General features: G+C 38.4%; 1 protein-coding gene across 1 annotated transcript; it reads right to left on the bottom strand.

Annotated features, from left to right (window-relative positions):
• On the bottom strand, positions 1–21,948 carry galnt17 (polypeptide N-acetylgalactosaminyltransferase 17). Its single transcript, XM_007248648.4, has 12 exons — positions 21,510–21,948; positions 19,212–19,491; positions 18,229–18,412; positions 15,092–15,258; positions 11,974–12,148; positions 10,500–10,697; positions 10,301–10,418; positions 9,929–10,114; positions 8,090–8,227; positions 7,754–7,849; positions 4,654–4,815; positions 1–3,295 (listed from the first exon to the last, which is right to left on the bottom strand). The coding sequence occupies exons 1-12, from the start codon at positions 21,510–21,512 to the stop codon at positions 3,149–3,151; spliced, it is 1,854 nt and encodes a 617-aa protein (XP_007248710.3). The 5' UTR covers positions 21,513–21,948; the 3' UTR covers positions 1–3,148.
• Positions 21,949–22,724: the final 776 nt, after the last annotated feature.

The following is a 22,724-nucleotide window of genomic DNA, read 5'->3' as shown; positions in this document are numbered from 1 at the left end:
GATAATTCAACATTTTATTCAAACCAGAGAATTTTCAAATGGAAGACAGTATGGGGGAATTTTTTCCATCACCAAATCATTTGAACATGAGCAACAGCAGTAAAAGTCGACGTGATGTTTTACAGTACAGGATGTTTACACACACCGTAATGCCACTCACTCTAAAATTCAAAAATATCTTTTATAATATATATTTATTCCAGATTATTCACCTGCCTTTCAGAGTGGCCCAGAGAAACAGTATGACCATTACACAATCAGTTCAATGGAAGACCTAATTCATGACATAGGTCAGCGCTGTACAGTTATTTCCCATGTGCATATCAACAGGTCATGCTACCGAGTGCTACTTTATGTGTAGAAACAAAAATGTAATAAATTACATGGTTCACTTAACTCTAAAGAACATAAAAAGGAAAACTCTTATTTTGGATGTCTGACACTGTTTAAAAGATAAAAAAGGAAAGATTTAAAGAGGCACTAAACCCATTTTTTGTCATTATTAGCTGAAATGTTTTCCTTTAAAGTGAAAAAAACATACCAGTCCTGCTTAAAATTTTTTATAAACATTTTTTTATCTTTAAAAAAGCTTTTTTGCACTAATTTCTGCCTCTGCAGCGCCCTCACATGTTCATCAATAATATCCCCCTTCTGACGTCCAACCATCTGCGTCTCAACGCTATCAGAGGCACACTGCTGCAGCTTAGCCAATCAGCTGTCCATCCTGCCCTGCCTCTAAACCCATACATCACCCAAACTACCCCTTTCATTTTTTTTAGCCTTTTTCAAATTTGAGCTGAGGGTGGAATCAGCTAAAATCAGGGGGTTTAGTGCCTCTTTAATATCCACTCTGACATGAAGATTTAAAATATATTAACCTACACATCCACCATTATCAAATTCAATACCTATGCATGAGTATTCTCTCCTGGGATGATAAATGTATAAATTTCCAACATAGAAATTGATGGAAAGACCAAACAAGCCAATGGCTTTTAAAATAACCACAATATTTAAAGTTTAATTGAAGAGGGAAGCCATCTGGAATGCAAAAAAATAAAAAAGTGGTTATTGCACACTTAGTGACTGAGGCAATATAACAATATTTAATAATTATGAATGATTATGTATTATGTGTCATATATTTTTTTTTATCTATTTAGTACGCAGCCCAAATTCCTCATTAATTAATGTGTATTTAAGAGAGACACAGGGTGGCGAGGGTTGCTGTGGGAGCTCACAGATTAGTGAAAAATAAAAAAACGCAAACCCTAGTTGTGAATTAAGCCATGTGGTTTTAATGAAAGAAAAAGAAGGTAAATCTGAATGAAGTCGTCTGTAAGATGTCCCAGAAAAAGCAGCTGAAAACACCCCTAACATCAATCACTCGACTGTGTGCTCGTAGATATGAGGTTTTATCCTGAGTGATTTTATTCTCAGTTAGCTAAAGCACAGTCTGTGCTGTGGTGTTTAGCCTGTTAGCTAGCTAAGCTTGCTCTGGCAACGAGAACAAATAGGCAGAAACGGTTACAAACTAGCCTTTATTTCCCAGAGCCAGATGTGCATTTTTCTCTGCAGGTTCTGTAAGTTTGGTCACTGGTAAACTGGTAAAAGCTGCTTATGAATGTGTGAGTGTTACACTGCATTCAGGCAACTATTCATTTACTATGGTAGAGCGTAACTTTTAGTAAACACAAAACACAAACGGATTTAAGATTTTCCCAACTTTATGCAAATTAAATATGACGCGGCAAAGCGACACTGTACACCGACTGGCCAAACAACTTTTTCAGACCAATCACAGACACGGGGGTCTAAGATCCCGCATTCTGCTCTTTTTACCCTACTTAGTTCACATCACCAGTAGTGTGAACCGTTCTGAACACGACAGAGAGGATTATAGCTGTGGATTATTCCTTTTCTTTTTTATATGATGTTTTTTTAAAAATTTATATGATGATTTTTTTAAATATAAGGAGTAGAATGTTCAGATAATTGTGTGTAAATGTAAAAAACTCAAGTAAAGTATAAATAAACAATATTTCTACTTAAGTAAAGGAAACAAGGTATTTGTAGTTTATTACTTGACACCTCTGCCCTCGCAAGGTTAAGGCCAAAAGATCTGAAAGTGAAAAGTGAAAAGATTAAAAACTGATCTGAATGTTAAAAACTACAAATAAAAAAACAAGTGAAAAAAGATCTGAATGTGAAAAACAAGTGGAGAGAAAAAAATCTTAACCAACAAGTAAAAAAAGGTCTGATTGTTAAACACTACAAGTAAAAAAACTATGATCTAAAAAGTAAAAAACTGATCTGAATGTGAAAAAAAAATCTGAAAATGACAAACTGATCTGAAAGTAAAAATAAATAAATGTGAATGTGAAAAACTAGTTAAAAATGATCTAAAAGTGAAAAACTAAGATCTGAAGGTGAAAACTATTATCTGAAAATCAAAAACTACAATCTGAAAATCAAAAACTACAATCTGAAAGTGAAAAAAAAAAACTAAGATCTGAAAGTGAAAAAAAAAACTAATAGTGGAGGTCTGTGACTCAAACAGACAGACAGAATTTTGTATTCGATGTGTTTTAGTTTTAAAAAATGACACTGGTGATATTTTGAGGCGGTATGACGATTCAAAACCAATTAAATACTGCCCAACTCTGTTCACACTTGATCAACAGGCTCAAACTACTATTATTTAATCATCCCACACCCTGTGCAAGGCGTATCGTGTCTCGCAGCACTGTGAATAACTGTTGTCATTTTTTTGCTGTGCACATGGCCTCCCTCTTCTTCTTTCAGTGATGATGGATGTGCCCTGTTTTAATACTGACGCCTGCAGTACAGAAGTAGTAGACCACTCCTTTTGAAGAACACAGAATTGTCTTGTTTTGGTTTCAGGCAGTCACAACTTGTTCACAGAGGACCACTTGAGTGTGGAGTGGTCCCCACATGCTCCAGAGTAATGTTTCATGCTTCCTCTCCTGAGACCAACTCACGCCCTATCAGCTGTGCTCCACCGGAGTCCAGAACACAAAGCAGCAACTCATCCACGACCCGGACTCATCATTTCAAGTAATCCAGACAGTTCCCAGCAGGACGCCCGTCTTCCCCTGCGCGTCGGCTTTGTCCGAGGGGGACTGACTCACTGTCCCTGTCGCTGCCTCATCGTGTTCCTGATGTTCCACCTCTGGCCCGTGCACGATCGCAGAACCAGAGCGTAGCCGAAGTAGACGTTCGCCTGCACCACCTCCAGACAGCGTCCTGTAGCTCGGTTCACGATTGATTCATTCTGTATTCAATAAAAAAGAAATGCTGTACTGTTGTAGTGTCTGAAACATTTACACATCTACAACTCATTCACCAACATACAGTCATGTGAAAAAGTGTTTAAGATCATCAAACAAATTTTAATATTAGTTAAAGACAACACAAGTAAACACAAAATGGAAAATACAACAAAACTATGAAGGAACACATACATAATTAGGTAGTAGGGGTGGGCGATATGGCTCTAAAATAATATCACGATATTTCAGGGTATTTTTGCGATAACGATATACTTGGCGATTTAGTAAAACTAAAATAATTCATTAATTTCAGGAATATAGTATAATAGTATAACAGAAAAATCATAATGTGGCAAAATAAATAATATAGCATAAAATAATGTAATGCAGCAAATAATATTGCAGAATATTTAGTGCATGCATATAAACTGCAAACTAAAACAATTATACAATAAATACACCTAAAGCTTCACAGTAAATAATAGACTACTTTTAAGACAGAACAGCCCTATTATCACGATATGGATTTTTAATATCATGATATTTCTGTGTCACAATATATTGTATACGATATAATATTGCCCACCCCTATTAGGTAGTAGACAAAAACAGTGTTTGGATTCACAAACTCCTGATATAAAACACAACCCAGGTGGTTTGAGACGAGTTGGAGCTCAGAGTGAAAGAAATGCAGATAACATGAGCTCAACACCTCTAGAACTCGGATGGACGGATGGATATCAACATTGACTTTATCCAGAATTATATAGAGAACCTTTAACTGTTTTGTCTTATTCTGAAGACAGCTTTATAATAATTGTATTAGAATGTTAGGGGCTATTATTTAGGATTATTATTATTAAAAACTAGTATTACTAACTGAAATTATTTTTTTGCGTTTTTGGAGCTTCAAAAATAAAAAAGAAATTAGAAAAAAATAAAAGAGAAATAATAACTTTTCCTCATTTCACTATAGTTAAGGTTAGGTTCATCATTAACATTAGGTTCCGGTGTAGAAAAAGTTGTAGGTTTAGATAGACAGACAGTCAGCAGATAGATAAAAATTAACCCCAGTGTGTTTTGGAATGTGTTGCAGGGCTCAAATGCAGGAAGTTGTCTAGACAAAACATAAAATATCCAGGGTAAAGGTAAAAACAGTATTTTTTACTGGGGTGATTTTATATAATATTTAGCTCATATAGTTAACACAGTATATTTATAATAATTTAATTACTTAATATTTAAATCAATACATTATTTGAATTCATCAAATTGATGAGTACTGTTCATCCAACATTGATCACTCTAATAAAGAGGTTTATAAAATAATAAGAGTTTTGTATAAAGTCAGTAGTTCTACCTGTGCAAAGTTCCATGTTTTCTGCAGTACATTGGACATTTTCTCGCAGTTGACGAGCTGAGGGAAGCTGCTGACCCGATCATCAACCACGCATCGCGTGTCCTCCCCGGTGCTGCCCAGCGGCCCCAGAAACAGGAAGCCCTCCTTAGTGTAGCGACCCAGCTGCAAAACACACACCACACAGTGTAGAAACTGAACACTGAGGAGCTCATCATTATGTTAGTCGCTTTGGATAAAAGCATCAGCTAAATGTAATATAATGTAATGTAATGTAATGTAAAAGAACGTGGAGAACAATGCAACACAATCTATCCATTCCTTTGGAGATGCTAAAATATGGACAACAAAGTTGAACATTGAGTTACTGTAAAGTAGTTAAGTAAAAAGAATTAGATTTTCATATTAAAAATGCTAAAACAATTCTAAAAAGAAATAGGGGTGTAGAAATGCACTTTGCTCACAATTCGATTCTGGATTCACGACTGGATTTTCTCACAACATTTGGAAACAATTATAAATTTAAAAAAAATAAATGTGATTTTCTTTCTTTTTTCTTCCGTATGAACAACTGCACCTTAATATTAATCTTGTATAAATGATCCCTGTCCTATTATAAGTGTAAAAAACTACTGTGCTGTTTTATTTCTCAATAATAACGTGTTTATTTAGGTAATTTAAAGTGCACAGTAACATAGGAAATATTAATCATTCTTTACTCAAATTAAAAAGGTTTTGGTGTATATTTACCAAAATATTTTAGCTTTTTTGTTATTTTTTTCTTTTATTCGGTTGCAATTAAATTTGAATATCTTACTTTTGCTCCACTATATTTTGGATTGTGAGGGTTGGGTCAAAACCTGGAGACCCAAAACAGCCAAAACTTGTGCAAGACCCCAGTAAGCAATAAAATAAAAATAAAATGTTTGTGTGATTGGTTTCTGTAAAAAATGACTGACATATCCTCCACCCTTAACCTCCGCCCACTGGTTCTCTGGCCTGCATTAGCAGGATTCCAACCTCTGGTGTTCAAACAATGCAATATGCAAAATGCATATAATTTCATACATAGAACATGGAGTTGTATGTTCCCACGATCAAATTTTTTCAAATGTTTTCAAAGAAAGAAAACAATGCAAATGTTTGTGCACCCAAATAGAGTTAAATATCTTCTAAATAGATAACTTTGGCCAAGATCTCAGACCTGAATTAGCTTGCAAGGGTTATGGCTCGTTCTGATTTCTCAAACCTTGTCCCAACAGTCATCAGCTATAAACAGGTGATCAGCATTAATTATATCAATTACAACACATAAAAATAATTAATGTCCACAAAGCAAAATAAGGGCATGGTATAGACATTTTCTTAATTTGCAATGGAACTAAAAATGTCAGGTAATAGAAAGAGTGGAGGTCAGAAACAAATACCCCTTTAAGCTTAATGCCCTGTTTTCTCTTTGTTATTTTTTAAGCTTTGAATATGGAAAAGATGGATGGCACGGTGGTTTGGCTGTTAGAGAGTTTGCATGTCAGTGCTGGGATTTCCATGTTTCTGCACTTCAATAACTCCAGCTAAATCACACACAGGGCTGTGTACTGGCAACAACTTGTTACAATACGTATCATATTACAGGGCTCAAGTATATTGAATGAATGAAGTTAAACTTATAGGGCCATATTTTAAACACTCCGCAAGGTGCGTCATGATGCTAATTGCTATCTTACCCCACACCAACAGTCTATTTTCACTCCTTCAGCCAGCATAGTTTAAATAATAACAGTACTGTTGAATATATCTACTCTAAACGATAGCTCTGGAAATGAGCTGTGTTCAGATCAATTTCAGGTGTATTGCTATCTTGGTGGCAGAAAACACAGGTGCTCCACTGTCTGATTAAAACCCTGATAACAGTCACCATTTAGACGTTCATTACTATCTTAGCTACGCAGGGCTCAACGCTCAATAAGGCTGAAGAAATGGATAATGGACGCTCATAATGTTATACATTATCAGTGTAAATGCACACAGTGTAAAATGCTTGGTTTCTTGTTCAGTGTATTGACTGTAATCCTGTGTGTGGAGGGAAAACACGGAGCTGTGCAGCACTGAGGTCTGAGACTGAGAGGATGAGAACTGGATTATTCTACAATGTTGACGGGAGAGTCTCTGACGCCAGCGTGCTGAACGTTACAGTATTACACAGCAGCCCAACATTGAAATTCCAAATGGGAAACGCAGATCTTTTCTTCTTGTCTCAACCTTTTTGATATTTTGTTGCTTAGCTACAGCTGATAAAAAAGAATGCGCAAAAAATTGTGTCATGAAGGAAACTCCCCACAGGCATAACCCATTTTCCCGACTGCAAGAGAGAGAGAGAGAGAGAGAGAGAGAGAGGTTGATATAGAGAGAGAAACACAGAGAGAGATACAGAGGGAGAGAAATACAGAGGGAGAGATACAGAAAGAGAGAGATACAGAGAGAGAGACAGACACAGAGAGAAAGAGAGACAGAACAGAGAGATACAGATCGAGAGATACAGAGAGAAAAGAGAGACAGAAAGAGAGAAAGAAATAGATAGAGAAGCACAGAGAGAGATATACAGAGAAAGAGATACAGAAAGAGAGAGATGCAGAGAGACACTGGAAGAGAGAGGCAGAAAGACAGAAAGAGAGAGAGATACAGAGAGAGAGATACAGAAAGAGAGAGCGATAAAAAGAGTGATACAGAGAGAGAGAGACACAGAGAAAGAGAGACAGAAACAGAGAGAGAGAGAGAAACAGGAAGAGAACTATAGAATGAAAGATACAGAGGGAGAGATACAAAAAGAGAGACATACAGAGGGAGATATATACAGAGAGAGAGAGGAAGAGAGAGAGAGACAGAAAGACAAAAAGATAGAGAGATACAAAAAGAAAGATACAGAGGGAGAGAGATACAGAGAGTGATGTACAGAGGGAGAGAGAGATACAGAGAGAAATAGATACAGAAAGAGAGAGACACAGAGGGAGAGATACTGAGGGAGAGCAATACAGAAAGAGAGATAAAGAGAGAGAGATAGAGGGGTTGTTTGTTAGAGATTGAGTCTTCCGGAGTGTGACTTTACCTGAGGGCCCCAGCCATGGCAGGGGTGGAGGGTCGCCGTGTGGTTCTCCTTCACGCCCTGGTCCACACACAGACGGGTCACGTTGATGTTGCGAATCTGCCACCCAGATACAGACACACGTGAGTAGGTGAGCAGACGGCTTTCGCCCTGTTTTTCCACTAGGAAGACTATCGCTCCCTCAGGACTCTCACTTTTTTAAGCATCGAGTGACAGTTGTTCTTTTCATTCTGAACCTGGCAGCTGCTGCAGTCTCAATACGAACAGCTCAAAAACCACATGGCCAATTCATTACCGTCAATTACTCTCAGAGATCTCTATCTGATCATTAACACTCACCTCCCCGTAAAACAGAGTGCTGTTATATCTCCTCATCTCAGGGTAGATGTTGTCGAGGTACCACTCGAAGTTCCTGCACTGGAGGTTGTTTCTTAGCGCCACACGCTCTGATACATCACCATAATCAATGCCGTGGTTCTACACACAGAACAGACAGACAGGAAAAGATAAAGTATTGGGACAAAATGTTAATAATTCTGTTTTATCATTATTGGCTTATTTGTTTTATTTTCAGTTGATTAAAAGGTCGATTGATTGACTCAGTTACAGATTTTTTAAAAGAAACAGACTTCTATTTATTAAAATTGCTTTGCATTGATTATTAAAAACATTCATACGCTTGTAAAAAAAAAATAGCACACCCATTCACTTACACATCTGTAGTTTAATTTAGCAGTTTATATAAACAACAGCACAGATGCTTATCGCTCTCTTACACCCTGCCAACAGTCTATTTTCACACCTTCCAAATAAATCTATGCAGATAGACATGATGGTCTGAAAATAAGGTTTAGGTGTTCAGATAAATTTCTGGCATATTGCTATCTTGGCAGCAGAAAACACATCCGGCCACTGACTGATTAAAACCCTGACAACAATCACCCAGTCAGCCACCATTCCTAGCTTCCAATCAGAGCAGTTGCATCATTTTTTGCATTTTGAGCTGCGCAGGGTGTACTTTTCCTGTCATTACAATAGCAAAAGACACTGACACACCCTCCTCCAAAAAGTCTACTTTTACCCCTTCGAAAAAAATATATGTAGATGGGTGTGGTGGTCTGGAAATAAGGTTTAGGTGTTCAGATAAATTTCTGGCATACTGTAATCTTTGCAGCAGAAAACACAGCCGGCCACTGACTGATTAAAACCCTGACAACAGTCACCCGTCAGACATCCATTCCTATCCTCCTATCAGCGCAGTTGCATCGTTTTTTGCATTTTGAGCTGCGCAGGGTCTACTTTTCCTGTCATTGAGACAGTATAGACCATTTGTTTATGGGTGTATTTCACTTGTTTTCGAATGATGTGCTCCAAAGCTGTCCTATTTTAGTGATCTTGTTCCTGGAAACTTGCGCATTTGTTTATGGGTATATTTTACTTGTTTTCAAACGGTGCACTCAAAAGCTGTCCTGTTTTAGGGATCTAAAATATCTAAAAGATCACTAAAATAGGACAGCTTTGGAGCACACCATTTAAATACACATGAACCATAATCAATGTAAACAATTTAATAAACACATGTTTGCAGAAACAAGTTAAATGTATTAAATACTCTAAACAATGGCATAAATTAATATTACTTTTTGAATATGTATAATTGGAATACCACTTTAATTAATCCACTTAAAATAGTCTCTAGTTAATAAACTTAGTTAATAATAAAGTTATAGTTATTTCTAAGAATTGCATCTGTGTGTTTTAAAAAAGGCATTGGGGAAATCATTGAGAGGAGTATTAATGAAAAGTGCATTTTTAGTGAAACGTCATTTAGGGTTTTTTTGTTGGTCCATTCATGAGGACATTTTGACATAATATAAAAAATCTGAAAGTATCAAGTGAAAAATGGCAAAATTGAAATGGGCCACCAGCTGAGAACCCCTATTTTATAGACTTTTGATGACTGATGCACAAAAGTCTCTAACTCTGATTTTATAGCTGCAAGGGGGGACCGACTACACACTAACATCTTAACAAATGTGATGTGATAAAAGCTCATGTAAATGTTATATTATGTGTTAGTGTGTCCCAATATTTGTGTCCATATTGTGTAGATTACTCCAAATTAATTTATTAAGAGGAAAACTTCACCACATTTCAGGGTTAGTTCCTCTCTCTTACCTCCATAGGAATGTTCCAGGCCAGGTAGACATTTGACTTGTACTCGTCCATCCACACCTCCGCTACGCGCAGTGCATTGCGCCTGGTGTGGAAGGCGATGTTACTGTGGTACGGCTTTTTCGTCCTGGCAATGTGGGCCACCCTGGAGCAAGGCAGGACCTCCATACTGCCTCCACACAGCCAAACCTTGCATACGAACACACACACACGGGTACACAACACACACAAACACACACAGTATTAGTCATATTCCCCACTGCTCTATTCGAACATCCTTTATGCTCTGCCAAATTGATGCAACTTGTATTTTAGCGCTTGGCAGCAGTAGATAGTGCTCTACATAAAGCAGAGAGACAGGGTTGGCACACTAACCCTGATTCCGAGCTCTATATTCTCTCCTCCATAGACATCCATCCCTGAGTCCAGCAAGCCCAGCTCTCCGAAGTATTCCCGGTTGGCCACGAACGAGCAGCCTATCATCGCAGGTGTCCTGAAACACACAGTTTTTGTTGTCCATCTTATTAACCCCTTATATTCTTCTGGTCCCTGACGGAAAGTTCTGGAGATGTACCTGATGGGTGCAGAAGTGTCTCCTTCATCCCACCACTGTTTGGGAGGACTGATGTACATGCACCAGAGCTCCCAGTTGAATCCATGACCAGAGTTTTCGTAGCGCTCCAGCTCAAAAGTGTCGTCTTTAATGTTATCTATGGAGGGCAGGATGATCCTCTTGGGGTTCTCCTTGATCCTGGACAAAACTGGTTCAGCCCTACATATTGTGTGTGTGTGTGTGTGTGTGTGAGAGAGAGAGAGAGAGAGAGAGAGAGAGAGAGAGAAAGAGAGAGACAGAGAGAAAAAGAAAGAGAGAGAGAGAGATTAGCTTGATGTTCTGGTTGGGATTAACACTGCTTCCAATGCCCTGCAGCCTATAAGATTTTCTCTTCACCTCCACCAATTAAGCACACCCTGGAGAGAGCAGGATATGAGGGCTGCTTTGGTTTATATACAATATCTTACTCCACCTGAGGAAATTACAATTAAACAATATAAACGATGTGAACGGTATCTTATTTAAATATTAACATTATAATAAATACATGCATATAGAATATAGAATAAAGATTTTTTTGACTGTGTTCATTAAATTTTAAAGGGTAACCAAACTCCGTAATTTTAGCTGTCTCCACCCTCAGCTCAAATTTGAAAAATGCTAAAAAAAAATGGTAGGGGTAGTTTGGGAGGGGCACTGGGTGATGTATGGGTTTAGGGGCAGGACAGAAGGAAAAGCTGATTGGGCTGAGCAGTGTGATTCTGATAACAGTGAGACACAGATGGTTGGATGTCAGCAGGGGGGCAGTATTACTGATTGATTAATTTATATATTGTAAGTGTCTGCATACCAAGGTAAACAAAAACATCATCCGCACCAATAGCACAGTTGAACCTATGAGGGCACCTCACAGGCAGAAATAAGCACAATAAATGTGTTTTTCAAGATTAATTGGTATGTTTTATTACTTCAAAGGAAACATTTCGGCTATCAATTTTTTTAGGGTTTAGTGGCCATTTATATCTGTATTTATATTGTTTTTTGCATAAAAAACAAAAAATCATAACACACTGAAAATCCAACATATAATCTTATATATTAACGTCCACATACACTGATTGTTTTAGTCCTAAAATAAGACTTATTTAGATTTTTTTTCTAATTCACTGGTAGCACTGCTATTCTTCCTGCTGTTCATTAGGCTTTTGAAGCTTCTAAAATAGAAATGAATCTACAAAAATGAAAGGAGAAATTATAAAGATTTCTGATTACACTACGGTTAAGGTTAGGTTGAGAAATAGGATTAACAGTCGGTTTAGGTCCTGAATGAACATAGACATTATTCTGTATATGTCAATCCTAATCCTAAATCTAATTCTAATTCTATTTTTGTAGGTTAATTTCTATTTTAGAAGCTCCAAAAAGCGAAAAAAAAAGAGTGTGATTAGAACAGAGCTAGTGAAAGTTTAAAAAACCTCTGTCACATGTTTCTTACCAGGCAGGAGTGAACTCCACATGGGCGTCAAAAAATCCCGTCACTTCTCCTGTAGCCACCTTCCAGCCCTCGATACGAGCACGGATCAGACCCTCCCTCTTCTGATTGCGCACGATTTTCACGAGGCCTGGGTAGCGTTTGTTGACGTACTCTTCCAGAGGCCCTTTCAGTTGCTCTGAGACACACAAACACATACAAGATCAAAAAGAAACAATTGTCAAAATATATGAATTCATGTATATGTTTGTACATGAATGTATATGAATGTTATATGTATATTACATGCCTATATTACTGTTTAAATAGAAGTTTTAGTTTGGTGCGTGCTCTAAATTGTCCAGAAACATTGGATAGTCTAAATTGTGATTAAGTGTGAGTGTGAGTATGATTGTATGGATATGGATTGGCACTCTGTCCTGGGTCAATGCCGTAGCCCCCAATGTGGTCCTCCAGGTCAATTTCGGTAAAGAGTTAAGAGCGTGATTGGCTGCCACTTCTCACTAGTGTGTGTAGATCATTGCTATATGCAATCAGTGAATGCCTGAAGTTTGATTAAACTCCATGTCTCATGGAGAAAGCGAGATAAGACTCAACACCACTAACAGGATACCCATCTTAAGAGCAGTGATGTCAATTAGTAACTTGCTACTGTATTCCTACCAATTTATGCAGTAATGTGTAATCTAACACGTTACTATTTCTAATTTAATAAAATCAGATTCAATTTACTTATTCAAGTCACTGTGCGTTACTATTTTTGTCATTTTCCCTACTAAAAAGATCGCATCTGGCTGGGTGCATTGAAAGGATGGGGTAGAAAGACATTTACAGTCGTCTCTTTATAACAACAGACTAGCAAGATAACAAGCTAACAGGCTAAAATTAGCACTCGGGATGAACACACACACACAGCGAGCCTCCCTCTCTCTTCACCTCACACACACACACAGCTTTCAGCAGCTTTTAAATGTAATAAATAAAGTAACTTGTAATCTAACTTATTTACTTTTAAATTTAAGTAACTAAGTTACTTTTTAAAGGGGTTCTCAGTAATCAGATTACTTTTTCAAAGTAACTATGCCATCACTGCCTGAGAGTACCTCAGTTGCTGATACAGTGAGTACCAGCAAAGCTAGCAAACACCACTAACCACACAAAGCACGGTGTGAATAGTGCAAACTACATTTAATCACCACCGAAAATAGAGCAGCATCAGTCATAAAGCAAAAACACTGCTCTGAGACATACACACACACAATCACAGAAAAACAGAAGGTGAATCCCTATTCGCACCATGAAAGCTAAGCCACACCAGAGGGTACAGGTTTTCCGCGCTGCCGTTTTTCCACAGCTTTGATCTGCGCTGAAGGGATCTGCTCCTCCTCCTCCCCCCAGAAAAAGGTTTTCTTCAGAAAAAGGTCTGTTTCTGTAGCGTAGAGCCACCTTATCCATGCCAAGTGCCAGAGCCGCTCGCTATGCATCGCTGGCATTACGGCAGCAGCGAGACCTGTGCCGCTTGTTTGCTGGCCTGCTCATCTCAACAAAAGCTAAAGCAATCACCTCCCCTCAGTCAGATGGATGTTTGGCCCTCTGCCACCAGCTCATGCCTAGAGTGTGCTGGAAATGGAACTGGACATGGATGGATTAGACATGTACACCACTATTCACAAGAGGAACAACAAGAAACACAAATGCCTCTCCCTGTTAGGAGGCTCCACTCTCAAAATCAACACTGAGCTGGGGGACAGTTGGGCACAGAGACTTATATTAAAAGAAAAAGCACCCATCATCTTCTAATTTCTAATTAAAGTGAAAAATGGAGCACAACACAAAGTGTAAATCTCCATTCAGTGCTTGGACAGCAACCCTCTAGAGTAGTGCTTCTCAAACTTCAGAGTACAGAGAGGTGAATACATTGAATGGCTGCATTTAAGGTTGGACAGTAAAATGATTTGTGTAGCACAATAATTTAAACTGACACCCAGAGGATATAACCTCTTCTTAAATCTCCAAAACTCCTAACAAATTTTCTGCTTTACATATATTTTACAATTCAAAACAGCACTTTATAAAATGCACTGAACACGACTCTCTGCGTAACACACACTGATCTGATATAAAGTCACTTGTTCCACATCAAAACACTGACATTCAAATTGACACAACACAAGATAATTCACCAATATGTAACCCAAACACATCAATGACTAATTTGTACCAATTCAATCAGAAATTGAGCACTATAAATACAGGTAATGACCTTTTTATCTATATATTTTTTTCTGTATGTTTCCTGTTTCAGTTTGCTATTTTTTGTGAGCATATTTTTGTTCACTCCAAGGTAAATATATCTGCAAGTATGTGAAACTCACTTGTTTGGTGAAAAACAAATTGCAGCAGCATACATGTATGTGTGTGTATGCTTGGCCAAAAAAAAATTGATTGATTGATTGATTTATTTTGCAGGATGTATATTGTGCACTTTGGGTGGTTTTGTAAATTATGTTAAGTATTATGATAAAACCAGCTTAATTTACAAAATTGTGTTTTGGCAACTGGAAAAAAATGGATTTTTTTTTTTAACATGATCTCCAAATGAGGACAGTATTTCATAAATATCACGTATCTGATGTGCCAAATTTTTCCTCTTGGTCTCGCCAAAATAGCTAATTCAATTATGTGCATTTAGGAATTATTTTAGCGATCTTTAGGCGAGACATCAATTGTGAATTAGGCAGCTGGATTTTGGGCGTGTCAGTGTGTCCTAGGTATATTGGGCAGCTCGAAACGAGCAAAAGGCATGAACTAATTCTCCTAATTAATCATGCGCATCTGTGTGGTCAAGATAGCAATGAATGTCTGACGGATGCCTGTTGTCAGGGTTTAAATCAGTCAGTGGTGCACCTGTGTTTTCTACCAGCAAGATGGCAATACACCGGAAATGTACCTAATCGCACCTCATTCCCAGACCACCACGCCTATCAGTTTAAATATATTCACAAGCACTGCTGCTATTTAAACAATGGAGATTGGAAGGTGCGAAAAAATAGGATGTTGGCGCGGTGTAAGATAGCAATGAGCATCGCAACAATTTGTTGAGTAACTCTGTGCATCTTACCGTCATCGCTGTTGTCATCCACCAGGATGATCTCTTTGAGTAGGTGGGCGGGAGTGTGATTGACGGCCGAGTGGACGGAGCGCAAGATGACCGACAGCGCCTCGTTGACGAAGATGAAGATGAGGGAGATCTGTGGCAGGTCTCTGGGATAATAGGCCTTCTTGCACCTTTAGGAACAAGCCCCACCCCCACAAAAAATAGACAACTTCATTATCACTGACATAAAACATCACTGCAGTCTCGAGAGGCAGAGCTGGAGAGCATGTGAGACACTTTCTTGTTGGAAACAAAGAGAGAAAGAAGAGAAAGAAGCCCTCCGCTGCTTTGTTGGATCACACACTCTCGCGCTAACAATGGCAGAACTTGTAGTGGGAGTGTTGTGAAGCCTATTTATAGAGGCTGCTTGAAAGCCACTTGTTTTGGACTGTGGTGTCTGTGGCCACCCCTGTGCTGGGATTTGCGTTAGCCCTCTCAGCCTCGCTACGAGGCTCAGACACGCCAGAGCCGCCGCAGGAGATGTCTGCCTTATATATGGGAAAAGCACAAAGGTATCTGGGGTATGCACAGCGGGAGAAGGCAATATAGCCTTTCAGAACAGAAAACTGCAGAAATCCCACTCCTCACTTTACTCTTCTCCCTCTGCTGGGATCATTATTACTGCTGGATTGCCCTTGGCCAACAACTGACGATCTAATATTTATGTTATGCAAATTATCATTCTTTTATTCTCTATCACATGCTGTATTTTTATTGCTTTATTCTCTTTGTACAATCGTTCTAATCTATGGTTATTGGTTACTTCAAAGATTTACACCATAGCAAAAAGACAAAGATGTATTGACCTTATTTAAAGGCTCTACAAACAAAAAGCCATCACTTTTGAACCATTTTCTATTTTAAGGTTGCAGTGTAGATTTTCAGCCTGGTAGAGAAGAAACTATATTTATATTTATAAACAAATTGTTCATATTTTGTGGATATTATTTTTCGCAGACACTGACCAATTACATGTTTTATTAAAAACAGAGCATCATTGTTTCTAGCAAACTGGATGTGTCAATAGAAATAATCTGCATTTATTAGTTTTACAGTATATATTTACAGCCATGGCCCCCATGAAACTGTTCCAGGAAATTAAGTATTTCTCCCAGGAAATGTTTGCAGTTACACTGCATAACTGTTCTGTTATACACATGCTTATTTTCTTTGTGTGTATTCGAACAACACAAAAAAAAACAGAAAAAAGCTTAATTAATATAATTTCACACAAAAAATGTGGGTAAATAATAATGAAGAACAGAAAGAGGACAACATAACTGTCAGAGGACCTGAGAACAAAAATTGTGGACAAATATCCACAATCTCAAGGTTACAAGTCCATCTCCAGAGAGCTTGTCATTCCTTTGTCCATGGTGCGCAACATAATCAAGCGCTAACCTCCCTAGACATGAAAATTGGGACAGTGGGTAAGTGGCACCAATCAAGTTCCAAAGAAATTCAAGCTGTCCTGCAGGCTCAGGGTGCATCAGTGTCAGCTCGAACTATCCGTCGACATTCGAATGAAATGAAACGCCAGGAGAACCACACTGCTGACACAGACACATAAAAAACTAGACTTCCGTTTGCCAAAATGAACTTAAGTAAGATAAAATCCTTCTGGGAAAATGCCTTTTGGACAAATAAGACCAAGATCATTCTACTGTTTACTGAAAAGAGAATGAGGCCAACAAAGAAAAGAACACAGTACCCAAACTGTGTAAAAGCGCCATAAATTGTGAAGATTTCCAAATGATTTTGGATCACAATGTAGGGCCCAGTGTCAGAAAGCTGGATTTCTGTTCTAGGTCATGGGTCTTGCAGCAGGACAATGACCCCAAACCTACTTCAAAAAGCACCCAGAGATGAATGGAAACAAGTCACTGAGGAGTTTTGAAGTGGCAGCAACGAGTCCAAATCTAAATCCCATTGAACTCCTGTGGAGAGATCTTGAAATTGCTGTTCGGAGAACAAAAAAACCCTTCAAATATGAGAGACCTGAAGTGGAGTGCAAAAGAAAAGTAGCTCAGAACTGCAGTGGAGAGGTGTAAGAAGCTTGTTTATGCTTATAGGAATCAATGGGTATCAACTGATTTCAGTTAATTTTTCAAAAAGTGTGCAACCAAATATTAAATTGAGGGTGCCAATCATTTTTGAAGTTTTGTGTGGAATTCCATAAATTTTGGCTTAAAAAATTAAAATAAAAACAGCTTTTTGACCTTCATAGCTGCTTTCTGGATAGTTAATATGAAAAACAAAAATTTGCTAAAAAAAATAAGGATATGGGATATAATTTCTATCATTTTATTTTCTATCTGACTATTAAAACGAGAAAAGAGGTTAAGTTAAAAAGAATCTAGTCTAGTTGGTAAATATATGGTATTAAACGGTTCAGAAGTAAAGAAGTACAAATACATGTTGGGTATCTATACTGTACAGGAGCATTTATTATTCAGCTTCTACCCCTTACTCCTTACAAAAAAAGCCTATTTTATTTCAGCTTGTTTTTATTACATCTTCTCTTCATTCCATTAACACCTATCCAGATAAATCTCTCCATCCAGATAGAGTGAATCTGATTGTGGTTGGATGAGAAGTATAAACATATACCATTCTTTTGGTTTGTACAATCCATCACACCTGCACGCCAACCCCCCCCCACACACACACACACACTCCAGCAAGAACATAGCAGATGTATGTAATCTAGTATGAAGAGGATCCGTGCAGAGACTCAAGAGAACTCCAGACAAACTCCAACTAAGCTAAGTCATTAATGTAATTGTTCCCTTTACATTACTTTTACTTTGATACTTTAAGTAGTTTTGAAACCAGTACTTTTACACTTCTACTTAAAGAGTAAAAAGCTTGAGTTTATTCTTCTAATATCTAGATTTGTACCTACAGAGTAATGAATTGACATACTTTTCATACCTTTGGTAACATTACCCTCACCATTAAATAAAATGAGAGGATACTGCTCTTTGTTTTTGTCTAAACTAACATTATTAAAGTTTACTGAGTAGAATATTCCATTTCAGTGGATCTGTAAACACAACTGAAGCATCAACCTTTCATGCCAAGGAAAGAGTTCCACTCACTTGCTGGGGCGGTAGTCTGGGATGGACCTATCCAGAGATATCCTGTCACTCAGGAACGCATTGTAGCCGTACTTCTCCCGCAGATACTTGGCTTCCTTCTCCTCCATAGGATTCAGGGTGGCAGGCAAGCCTCCTCTGCCCCGGCCTCCAAAGCCCTCAATGAGACCGAGAGACTTGGACAAACCTGTAGAACACAGGGCAGAGAGGAAACTCACTTTCCTGCTCCAAACCTCTCAATACTCATAATACTCCCATCATAAACAGCTAAACAGAGTACTGTGTGCAAGTGGTGTCCAGCTTCTGAAACTTAGCACCCATAGCATGGATTGGACTGGAACTGAAGACTCCCTACTTAGAGAAGACAAAGAGCCCTATATGACGAGGCGTCAATTGCTTATCACGCAGCTGGATTTAAGGCGTCAGTGTATTTGGTATCGTGATGTGCCTTGTACAGCGCAAAACGTACAAACAGCATGCACTAGTTCTCTTAATTAATCAATGGTGTGTTTTGGGCGCAACATAAATAAACCAATCAGCGGTTCACTTGCCATTTCCTTTAAGAGTCAAGTGCACTCTGTCTTTGGCACGTTGGTATCTCAACAGCAAGGCACTTTGTTCACGTCTGTGAAGGTGCGCCAGCAGCACATTTAAGAGCTAAAAAGATAGAAATGAACCGGTGACTACTGACTATTGTCAGGGTTGCAACTGTGTTTTCCGCCACCAAGAAAGCAATATGCCAGAAATGTACCTGAACACACCTCATTTCCAGACCACCACACCCTTCAGCATAGATATATTTCTAAACTCTGATGCTAATTTTACAGCGTGTGAAAATAGACTGCTGACAGGGTGTAAGACAATGATCAATGAGCATTGCAAAACACCTTACGCAGGGTGTATAATTGGGCCCAAAGTCTGGACAGTGATGGACAGGCAGATCTTCCTCAGAGAAGGCGAAAAAACAAGAAATAGAGGACTGTTACCATTAAGTTGTCTGTAGACTACATCTTCTAGCGAGCCAAGTCTCTTCAGCAGGACCTCCTGAATGATGCCACTGTCCAAAGCAGACCCGTTCAAGCGCGTCTGCCCCCTGGTGTCAGTGGGCACCTGCTGACCGCTGCCTCGGCTTGTCCGGATATTACACTTGCCCCAGAAGGTCAGGAAACCGGCCACGGCGAAGGCGTTGAGCACAAGCAGGATTTTCCATCTCCTCATCACAAAAGCCATCAATGACTTTGGCGTCCTGAACCCAATGAGTCGTATCTTCAAGAAAACAGTCAGAAATAACCATTCAAAGAAGTCAAGCCCAGCCAGTGTTCTTATGTAGGGACAGGTGGGCTCTAGGTGGACATGGCCTCTGAGTGGGTTTTTAAAACTATTTGAAAAATATGGAGGAGTTTTGTCCTATGGTATATGGTGTCAGTCTCAATTAAACATATAATATATAACATATAACATATAAAGTTTTTAATCTTAATCAATATTTAGAACAATCAATGTTTTACCCAGTTTAACTTTAACTTTAAATAATTAACTAGAGATCATAAAATAAAACTTGATAACATACTGATCATGCTAAATATTGATGAATACAAAATACTGAAACTCTTCCATATTCTTTCACATACATGGAATCCAGTTAGGTTGTCCCAATGGCCCGTAATTATTACAGTCCACCTTAACCTCACATTAGACCCAACCTAGCCCCACGTGTTTTGTACAATGCATATGGGGCCCATGTTTAATTGTTTAACCCCTCCAGGTCCCATCACTGACTCAGGGCTGGGTCTGGGGGGGTGGGGGGGGGGGTTAGAGATGGGCACTGCCCCCCCTAGAGGCAGCCATTAGTCACTGATAGAATTGCCCCCACCCAGATTTAATCTTTGCCCCGGCAAAGTGCAAAGCAAGCAACAGCTATTTTTTAAAAGATCCCTTAACCTGTTTCTGAACCAATCAAAAAATGTATTTTGCTGTGTTTGGGAATTATGAGGGTAAACAGAGGTGGGCTATTCAACAAAGGTTTCTCCTTGTTATTATGTTTACTACAACTCAAGTCCATTTCACAATTGATTTTTGTCCTTGAAAGCATTTTAAGAAACAGAGCTGCCTACATCCCACCCATTATGTTTTACTGCAACCCATCCACCCATGTTTGACCAACATATAAATCTATAGACATTAAAACATTCTGGTTCCTAGTTAGGTGCTACACCAAAAAGAGTCCTTGGGCAAGACTCCTAACACTACACTGGCCCAATTCTGTGATAACCTTGTAAGTTTCTCTGAGCAAGAGTGTCAGCTAATTGCTGTAAATGTAATGTAATAATACCAGAACTGCTGATAATTCATCAAATGAACATAAAGTAACTGTTGAATAAGCTTGTTTTTAATCCTCTATGGCATGACTTATATTTTTTGCAAGAAAAAAAATTGGAAGATTGGTCTCTGTGGATATAGCAAACATAAATGTAGATGTTAATAATATTTTACATTTGATAATAAGCTGATAATTTAAATCAGGTGTTTCAGTCCAAGGAATCATCAAAAACACGATAGAGATTATAGAGAGTCACTGCTTCATTTTGATCAATCCATCAAAAGTGGTCTAACTGCATAAAGTTGCCCAAAGGCAGCCAATGAAAAAAAAAAAAACACTGTTTTTATAAGTGTACAGCAAGAATGTAAGAATATAGTAAGAATATAAACAGCCAAATATATTTCTTTAGATATACTACTTGCACAAATACAGGTTTTTATTTACGACCCACTTGTACGCCTCATTGTATTGCACAAAGATAGGACACGTAACATTATATTAAATATAAGCAAGTAAGTAAGTATGGAAGGAACATGTAGGTTAATAAGTAAATAAATAAATAAGGAGGGTACAGTATGGTATGGTTTAATAACGAAATATTTGTTTTGTTGCCTGTGGGCAACACTATGCTATAGGGGGTTAATTGTAATTATAATAATTTTCTAGAGGTTTAAATTGCTGGGATCATTTTGACCCAGATAATAAAGGTTTTAGTAAATTTGAGAATAGCATGATGGTTTAAAAGAGCCTTAGAAACAACCTTATCTATCTTCAATATATTCTATATCTTCACTAGACTATAGACTAGCTTCTCCCTCCTATAACACAGCCTTTACATACCTACTTTACCCAGAAACCCCAAATCAACGGATCCACCAATCCAGCCACCCTGTTCTACTCTAAGCTAATTCATCCATTAAACCCTTAAAGGCTTCAGGTTAATAAATCCACACAGGTTCCTCACCATGTCGTTCTGCTGAGACGCATTTCTGCTCCTACAAACAGACCAGCTTCTCCATCAGTCGTGCCCACACAGTTCAGTCTGCTCTTCACATGCTGGAGGAGAAAATGAGCAGTGTGGTTCTCTGGAACACCTGGCTAAAGGAGAGGAACGCAGAGGTCACATCATCATCAGAGCCTCGGCGGCGGCGGCGAAGGAGAAGGAGTGATGGTCGGAGGCTGGAGAGAAGAGCAGCAGAGCGTTCCGGTGGAAATGTGGGGAACCGCACTAACATCTCCCTCAGCTTCAGTCAGAACCTCCCAGAATCAGCACCAGACCCACGGCGGTGTGTCGACCTCCTCCAGCCGTGTCCTTAACTCCCCTGAGGACGGAGAGCGGCTCGCCCTCAGAGCCCCTGTCCCCCTTTTCTCTCCTCCTAATCAGCCCCGATAAACCCGCTCCTCCTCCTGCGCCGCTTCACCCCACTCCAATTCCGCCACGCCCCGCCCACACGCGCTCTGATTGGCCAGCTTCTGGTTCCTACACGCGCCATCGGCACGAGCGTGTGGAAGCGCGTTCCCGCCGTCGGTATTTTAAAACAACAAGTCGTTATTTTCAAATACTGAGTCGTTATTTTCAAATACTGAGTCGTTATTTTCAAATATTGAGTCGTTATTTTCAAATACTGAGTCGTTATTTTTGAATACTAAGTTGTCATTTTGTTACATTAAAATACTAAGCCGTTATTTATTTAGAAGAACTAAGTCATTATTTTCAAACACTAAGCTTTATTTTCAAATACATTTCATACATTGAAATACTAAGTCGTTGTTTTGAGATACTAAGACACATTTTTTATAGTAAAGTCGTTATTTTTACATATTAAGTTGTTATTTTGAAATACTGAATCGTTATTTTTTAAAACTACTTCGTAATTTAAAAAAAACTTCGTAATTTTCAAGATGTTTTTTTTCCTGTATTTTAAAATAATGATATAGTATCTTAAAAAATTATATAGTATCTTAAAAATGACTTATTATCTCTAAATAATGAGAGAGCATATTGAAAGCATGAGATAACATCGCAAATTAAATTCATTATTATATGCAGCCCTAGTAGATAGTTATATACTTACGATGATAACAATTGGTTGCACCAACAATATACTGAAACCTTACAGGTATATTTTCAATAGCCTTTCGTGAGAACATCCATTATTTTAGTAATAAATAAATAAAC

Source organism: Astyanax mexicanus, chromosome 18, assembly GCF_023375975.1.
Source record: "Astyanax mexicanus isolate ESR-SI-001 chromosome 18, AstMex3_surface, whole genome shotgun sequence".
NCBI classification, from domain to species: domain Eukaryota; kingdom Metazoa; phylum Chordata; class Actinopteri; order Characiformes; family Acestrorhamphidae; genus Astyanax; species Astyanax mexicanus.
The sequence above is the reverse complement of the archived record's forward strand: the minus strand, read 5'-3'. Positions and strand labels throughout refer to the sequence as shown.